Source organism: Tupaia chinensis, unplaced genomic scaffold (assembly GCF_000334495.1).
Source record: "Tupaia chinensis unplaced genomic scaffold, TupChi_1.0 Scaffold000489_1, whole genome shotgun sequence".
Lineage (NCBI taxonomy): Eukaryota > Metazoa > Chordata > Mammalia > Scandentia > Tupaiidae > Tupaia > Tupaia belangeri.
Genome location: NW_006160001.1, coordinates 5,664,728 through 5,673,505, shown reverse-complemented (window position 1 = coordinate 5,673,505; position 8,778 = coordinate 5,664,728). Strand labels below are relative to the sequence as shown.

The window sequence follows — 8,778 nt, the reverse complement described above, 5'->3', positions numbered from 1 at the left end:
CCCTCTCTCTCTCTAGTGAGTGCATGCACCCTTTTGAAAAATTAAAAATAGAAAGGAAACAAACACATAGATATTAAGAAAAGAAGATAAATATTAATTAATTTTAGGGTTAATAATGTAGGGGCATTTTGATTAGTATTCCTAAAAGTAGAGTTAAGTAACTAAAGCTCTTTGTGGTAACTTTATACCCTCAAGAGCAAGGAATTAGGTCTTGTATACTGTCACTAAGTCTGGGGAATAATAATTAGAATAATAATAATTAAAATGATAATTTAGAAACCTCCCAGCAAGATGAGTTACAATAAAAGATTTACTGCTGAAAGGAGAACCTTACTTACAAAATTAAGTTACCCCAAGACCAGTAGATGGCATGGAGGTTGAGGCAACTGGATCCCACATGGCCAATTACACAGTTCAACCCCAGACCTGGTGACTTGAAAATCACACCGGGTATATGTGTGCATGTGCCCAAAGGGAGAGTGGAGGAGATAGTACTGTGGTGTGGCCATCGCCCCAAGGAGTGATTTCTCACTTTCTATCTCTCTGTCTCTCTGGCAAGCACATGCACCCTATGAAAACAAAATAAAACAAAACATTAAGCTATCCCAACTATGCTGAAAAGGGAGGTGATTTTATACTGCCTTTTTAGGAAAGTTTTTTTGGTGAAGCTGTATTTAATGAGGAATTCTATTTAAACAACTCACCGCATTCCCAAATCATTCTATACAATCAAAGTATTACTGTAATGTGAAATCATTCACAGTTTTGACTGTAAACATAGATGGCTGCACCAATACAGAAATAGTTAAGTAATCAAAGCCAGCTGGACTAAAATAGAACATTACAGCAGGAGGAAACATTAGAAATAACTTGGTCCCCACACTTTATATTGGAGAAAGATTAGTCACCTTAAAAACACACAGGTAATTATGTTAATGACTGGCTTTTAACCAAAACTGAAATATCCCCATTTGATGATCTGCCCCTGTCAGTCAGCCTAGTTATTAAGAGTAGAGGTCTGGAGTCAGGCCAACTTGGGTCTGAATATTAGTCCTTGAATTTGCCAAGGGTGATCCTAGGCTTTGATGATAGAGCCTATTCAAAGACAAAATATTGCATGGGCATTACTTCAAAGGTACAGACCCTAAGGAGCTTCATATATCGTGAGGGCAACTGATCATGTTGCTCTGATAAAACAGAACTGAGGAGCCAGCAGGTAGCATGGTGGTTAAGGTTCTGGACTCCCACATGGTCTACAACAGTTCAAGTCTTGGACCTAGCAGCTTAAAAATCACACCAGGCACTTGTGTGTGTGTATAAAATCCTGAGAAAAGAATAGAGGGGATTGTAGCATGGCCGTCCCCCTGGGGGGTGATTTCTAACCTTCTCTCTCTCCAGGGATTTCACGTGCCCTATGGCAAAAACCTTAAAAGACAAACAAACAGAACTGAGACAAAACTGCAGAGTTCATTAATCCTTTTCCAGAAGTAGAAGATTGAGAGGAAAGGCCTGCACTGCAGAGACCTTCCCAAAGTTAGCAGCCATCTTGGCTTGTGGGCCAAATGGCCCAGTGGAATTGGGCCATGCAGAGGTGCCCTTTATCCCAGGACCTACAGAGATGACTGGTGTGGCATTTGACTGGTATTCCTTCTTTTAATGACCAGTCTAAAAATAGCAAAAATGGTGTCTATTCCTAAATGTGATTGAATTCTGGAGCCAAACTATAGGCTTTCCTTAATGCTATTTGCACCTGAGCATAGACACTTTCTATCTAATAGACTAATAGAACTCACCATAACTGCCTGCTATGGGAATGAAAGGCATAAAGTATGACAGTGCATAGTAAGATGCTTGATGCATGTTAGACACCCAACAAATGGTGCTTCAACTATTATTCAGCTATAATGCAATGGTAGATTTGACATAGTTTTGGGTTTTTTTGTTTGTTTCTGTTTATTTTTTTAAAGAGAAATTTTGCTATAGGGTGTGTGTGTGCTCACTAGATATAGTTTTGTTTTTTTGTTTGTTTGTTTCTGTTTATTTTTTAAAGAGAAATTTTGCTGTAGGGTGTGTGTGTGTGCTCACTAGAGAGACAGAAACTGAGAAATCACCCCCCCCCCCCACCCCCGGGGATGGCCACACCACAGTCCTTTCTTTTCCATTCTCATGGGATCATGGGCATGCATGCACATGTATCTAGCTCGAGTACCAAGTCACTGGGTCCGGGACTCTAACAATGGTGGACTACATGGGGGTCCAGTGATGCAACCGTTATGCCATCATCTGGTCCTGACATAGATGTTTTTAAAGAACCTCAATCATTGTTTGATTTAGACAGATTTTTCTTTATAAAGTATATTATTCAGGAACCAGCAGTTAGTGTAATGGCTATGTCGCTGGACTCTCATGTAGTTGACTGAGGGTTGCGTCCTGGACCCTGTGGCTTAAACTCACGCCGGGTGCGTGTGCATGCTTGCCCAAGATCCCGAGAGGAGAATGGAGAAGGGATTGCGGCGTGGTCATTCCCCCTGGGGGTGATTTCTCGCTTTCTATCTCTCTGTCTCTGTCTGTCTGGCGAGCGCACGCACCCTATAGCAAAAACCTCTAAAAAAAAAAAAAAGTATATTATTCAAAAGTGATAACTTTGGTGAAAGTGCTGGACAACAGAAAAAAATTGATGAAGACTTACTACTTATGCACTGAATCTAGTCGGGACTTATTATTTCATAAGAAGACAAATATTAGGTGACTTCTGGAAGTTGGGAAAATGGAATTAAAGCATGACTTGACTGGTGCATGCTTAAGTTTTTTCATAATATGCATTTCCATGAATGTTTGAATATCCCTTGTATGTGACTGGATGATAATTTTTTTAGTCTGGTCTTTGGGTTAGAAGACCTAAGACCAAGCTTCTGCTCTATCATTTAACAAAAGGTGTTAATGAGTAAATTAGCAGACCTTACTGAGCCTCTGGCTCCCCGTGTTTAAAATGAGTATGATAATAATACCTTCTCAGTTGGTGCTGGTGGAGCTCGAGGTAGAGAAAGTATACGTGAACAGGCAAAGAGCTGTGTTGGAGATGACCTCTTAAGAGTAGCATCTTAAGGATATTGTGTTTCTCTCTTTCCAGTTTTCATCTTGCTGCTGCAAAAGGACATGTGGAATGCCTCAGGGTCATGGTTACACATGGTGTGGATGTGACAGCCCAAGATACTACTGGTATGTGGTTTTTAATTTCTTAAGTCAAAACAGTCCGACACAAAAGTAGGTATCATAACGATGATAGATATTCACTGTGAACATTGTAGAGTCTGCAGATAAGCCAAAAGAAGAAAATGAATCACCTCTAGTGACTAGGTTCTGGCATGGTGTCATCATTTGTGCCTTTACAACTATTTTTCATTTTATCATAATTTGTCAGCAGGGGTCCGTATGCTTCTTATTCCCCATTTTAAAAATTCACGGGGCCAGTAGGTGGCATGGTGGTTGAGGCACGGGACTCCCGCATGGCCGACTGCAATTCAAGTCCTGGACTTGGTGGCTTGTTTTCTCACTTTCTTTCTCTCAGTCTCTCTTTGTCTCTAGTGTGTGTATGTACCCTATGGCAAATTAATAATAGTAATAAGTGAAATTAAATAAATAATTCTTTTTTAAAAATTCTTTTCTAAGATTGTATGTATGGACCAAATAATATTCCCCAAGGTTTGCTTTTTTTTTTTTTTCTTTTTTTTGCCATAGGGGGGGCACTCACCAGACAGACAAAGTCAGAGAGACAGAAAGCGAGAAATCACCCCCCAGGGTGGATGGCCACACCACAATCCCTTCTCCATTTTACTCTCAGGATTGTGGGCACACATGCACACGCACCTGGGGTGAGTTTTGAGCCACCGGGTCTAGGACGTGAACCACGGTCGACTACATGGGAGTCCAGCGACATAGCCATTACACCAACTGCTGGTCCCCAAGGTTTGCTTTAATGAATCATAGTGTAGAGTGATAAGTGAAGCGATTTAGGAGCTCATTTCATTAACCAGCTGAGATAGGTCCTATGGACCAAAGTCATGGTCTTCATCTGGACAAGATGCACATGACTTTCATCCCTTACTGCCCTTCAGTGTATCCAAGTCACCTGACAACTTGAAGGAAAGGAGGAGGAGATGGGAAAATAAATGATGTTACACACATACCTCACCCACTTTTTTAGTTTGCTATAGGGCATGCACTTGCTAGGGGAGAGAGAGAGAGAGAGAGAGAGAGAGAGAGAGAGGTGAAAAATCACCCACCCCCACCCCCAAGGGAATGGCATGCTGCAATCCTTTCTTCTCCATTTTCCTCTCAGGATTTCGAGCATATATGCACATTCACCCAGCATGTTTTTCAAACTCCCGGGTTAGAGACTCAAACTATGTAGTGTCCAGATGGGATCCAGCCAACTTAATCACCATCACTGGCTAGCCAGCCTCACACACTCACACATTTGTACTTAGGTTCTACCCTGGGAGATTTAGATTCCTCTGTTTGTTGGTTGCCAGTCAACTGTTCGGTTTGTTTTTTGTTTTGTTTTGTTTGTTTGTTTGTTTTTAAGATTTTTTAAGTTCTCCTAGTGATTTTGTTTGTTTATTTGGGAGAGTTTTTTTGTTTTGTTTTGTTTTTTTGCTATAGATCATGTGTGCTCTCCAGAAAGAGAGACAGAGAGACAGAAAGTGATAAATCACCCCCCAGGGGGATGGCCACACTGCAATCCCTTTTCCTCCATTCTTTTCTTAGGATCTTGGGCACGCACGCACACGCACTTGGCGTGAATTTAAGCCACTGGGTCCGGGACTTGAACTGCAGTCGACTACATGGGAGCCCAGTGACATTGCCATTAGGTCAACTGCTGGTCCCCCTCCTGGTGATTTATATAAAGCCAGTGTTGACAAATGATGAACAAGGCAAAGGACAGAAGAGGTAGTAGTCTTTTGTAGACATTCTCCTGCAAGAAGGAGCCCAGAGCCCTTGGGATTTTTCCCTGTTGGCTACGCCAGAGAAACAAAGCAAATATAGATGGCTTTCTTTTTTTTTTTTTTTTTTGGTGAGAGGTTTTTTGCTATAGGGTGCGTGCGCTCGCCAGACAGACAGAGAGAGACAGAGAGATAGAAAGCAGGAAATCACCCCCCAGGGGGGATGGCCACGCCGCAATCCCTTCTCCTCCATTCTCCTCTCGGGATCTTGGGCACGTACGCACACGCGCCCGGCGTGAGTTTAAGCCACCGGGTCCGGGACTCGAACCGCGGTCGACTACATGGGAGTCCAGCGACATAGCCATTACGCTAACTGCTGGTCCCAGATGGCTTTCATTTTTTTATTGCACTTGAAAATCTTTGACTTTTAAACAGCTTTGGTTGGCTTTTACTGCAATACAAAATTTGCCTAACCCCATAGTCTTTGGACATTTTGTTAGCCCATAATGGGTCCCTTTCCTTCTCCTAGAACTGGCCTCTTTAGTGTAGTCATCTCAGGGTGTCAGTCAGGTATGGTAAGAATGCTTTTATTACTAAAAATAGGGTTGGAAACTTAGGTTTTGAAATTGTTTTCGAGGTCTTTGGCACTTCAAAAAAAATAATCTCAGGGGTTGGGAATCTTTATCTTTTGAATAGTTATTTTGTTTGCTGTTTTTTGGTGGTTTTTATTTATTTATTTTTTTTCATTTTATGATAAGCCAAGAACTACTTGAAGTCAAATCAGGTAGATGATATGTCAAGCTGGTAAAAACCATTTTTGGTTAAAAAATTGAGTGGCTGAGGGAAGTGATTGAAGTAACAGAATGATTTTCCTGAGCAGTTTCACAGAGTTCCAGAAATATTTTGAGAAATGGCAATACCAATAGAAGAAGGAATTATTTTCTTAAATAACTACCTTGAGGGAAACATTAATTTATGTTACACTAATTAAAGTCATTTTTCATCTAAGGACCCACTTACTTTGTTTATTCTTTTTTGTTTGTTTCTTTCTGTAGAGAGAGGTTTTTTTTTATTTTTTAAAGGCACATGTGCTTGCTGGAGAGACAGAGAGAAATCATATCCTAGTGGGGATGGCCATGCCACAATCCCTTCTCCTCCATTCTCCTCTTGAGATTTTGGGCACACATATATATGCCCCCGGCACTTGAACCATGGTCTACTATGGGGGGAGTCTAGTGACACAACCATTATGCCATCTTCTGTCCCCAACTTTGTTTGTTCTTAAATTTTATTTTCATAGTGTAATATGATGGTCTAAAGTACCCCTAATGAACTGTACTTATTACTCTTTTCTATTTGGGATTTTCTGCCTATACACATATGCACCCAGTGTGATTTTCAAGCTGTCAAGTCTGGGACTTGAACGGCAGTCATACATGTGGGAGTCTAGCACCTGAACCACCATGCCATTTGTTGGGTCATCTCTTTTTAGTATAGGGAAAAATAAGTTTCTTTAATATATGCTCATTGTCAAAAACTTAGGGAATACAAATTATAAAGAAGACATAACTTGGCAGTGCTTTTACTCCTACCAGAAAAAAAAAATTTTTGGTCACAATTTTGCTATTTCATTTCAGATTTTCTCTAGCATTTTTTCATATAGCTGAGATGACATTATATAATAAAGTCTCTATCCTGCTTTCTTCTTTACTAGCCTACCAGTGTGATTCCTCCACTGAAGCATAGCTTTTTGTGGCCATATAACACCATGTGGGTAGAATTTGTGTTTACCATCAAATGCAGGTCAAGGCAGGAGACTCCAGCACACTTGCTTGTGAGCTGAGAGAGCACAGTCCTCCAGGAAGTAACACCAGTGGGGGGCGTGGTCTGCAAAACTATTCTGGATGCTTCTCAGGGCTGGTCAGTGGAACTGATTGCAGTGGGTGAAACCCAAGCCCTTGTGGCCCCGAGACATTTTCCAGCTCTCCCATGGGTTGACAGTGTCTCAGAGCCACCAGTCACCTCCTAACATTTTTAGTAGTGAGGTCAGCAGTTTTGTCCTCAGGCTCTATTGTTCTGCTTTGCTGTGAGCAAGGCACCAGCTTCTTCCCATGATTTCTTGAAAATATGCAGAGAGAACAGAGAAACAAAAGCTGCGTGGAAAAATGTTGTGGAATTTCTGTTGTGCTATCTAGGATTCTCAAGCTTTCTTCTATCATAGCAAACGAGAAGTTATGGTGGCTTTTACAGCCCATGACTTTCTTATTCAAGTTGGCTATGAAGTCCACCTGACTTTGCTTCTCAATAAAACATATCTGGGAAATAGCAGTTGGCATAATGGCTATGTTGCTGGACTCCCATGTAGTCAACCGCAGTTCGAGTCCTGGATCCAGTTGTTTAAACACGCTGGGCACGTGTACATGCATGCCCAAGATCCTGAGAGGAGAAAGGAGGAGACGGGATTGCAGCGTAGCCATCTCCCCAAGGAGTGATTTTTCACTTTCTGTCTCTCTCTGTCTTTCTGGAGAGCGCACACACCCTATAGCAAAAAAACCTCTCCAAAAAAAGAAAAGAAAACATATCTGAATACAAAAAAAGGACAAGAACATTAGCCACTGAGCTTTAGTGGTCATCATTAATCTACAACCATTTTCATGATGGTTTGGGATTAATTGAATGACTCTCCTTTTATGGATGTTTTTTCAGTGAACCTTCCTTAAATATTGCCACATTTTTGGGACCAGCAGTTGGCATAATGGCTATGTTGCTGGACTCCCATGTAGCTGACTGCGGTTTGAATACCAGACCCGGTGGATTAAACTCACGCCGGACACGTGTGCGTGCGTGCCCAAGATCCTGAGAGGAGAATGGAGGAGAAGGGATTGCAATCCTGAGAGGAGAATGGAGGAGAAGGGATTGCAGTGTGGCCATCCCCCCAGGAGGTGATTTCTCACTTTCTGTCTCTCTATCTCTCTCTGTCTTCCTGGCGAGCGCACTTGCCCTATAGCAAAAAAAACAAAAAAACATATATATGTGTGTGTGTGTGTGTGTGTGTGCTCTCCACCCAAAATACATATATATATATATATATATGTGTGTGTGTGTGTGTGTGTGTGTGTGTGTGTGCATGTGTGTGTATAGCCACATTTTTACTGGGGTACAATCATCTTCAATCCCAAGTTCCAGTGAGAATGGTACAGAGATCTGTTACTATAAATCATACTGCTTTATAGAGTTTCTGAAAAACCTCCTCTCAAAATGTATTTCACTTACTTCTTCATTCTTATCTGCAAGGAGAGTCTATAGGATGACCAAATTGGCCCGGTTTCCTGTTTTTTTTTGGGGGGGAGAAAGATTTTCACTGTAGGGTGCGTGCGCTCGCCAGACAAACAGAGAGAGACATAGAGACAGAAAGCGAGAAATCACCCCCCAGGGGGGATGGTCACGCCGCAATCCCTTCTCCTCCATTCTCCTCTCGGGATCTTGGGCACGCACGCACACGCGCCCGGCGTGAGTTTTAAGCCACCGGGTCCGGGACACGAACCGCGGTCGACTACGTGGGAGTCCAGCGACATAGCCATTACGCTAACTGCTGGTTCCCCTGTTTTTTAACCTGTTGACTGAACAAAGTTATAAAAACAAAGGTTTTTTGGGGACCAGCAGGTGGCCTGGTGGTTAAGGTGCTGGATACTCCCACATGCCAACTCCTGGACCTGGTGGCTTGCTTTCTCACTTTCCCTCTCTCTCTCTATGTGTGTCTGTCTCTCTCTGGTCAAATTAAAATAAATGAATGAATAAATAAAATGAAATAAAATAATTTTTTTTTTTTTTTTTT

The 8,778-nt window shown here is 41.9% G+C and overlaps 1 protein-coding gene across 5 annotated transcripts in view; it reads left to right on the top strand.

The window, feature by feature from the left end:
- RAI14 (retinoic acid induced 14) overlaps positions 1–8,778 on the top strand; it is a 149,783-nt gene that overhangs the window by 103,482 nt on the left and 37,523 nt on the right. For all 5 annotated transcript variants that reach the window (XM_006156345.3, XM_006156348.3, XM_006156347.3 and 2 more), the window contains one exon: positions 3,131–3,219. In XM_006156345.3, the coding sequence (XP_006156407.1) occupies positions 3,131–3,219 (89 nt within the window). The remainder of the gene's footprint in view (positions 1–3,130; positions 3,220–8,778) is intronic.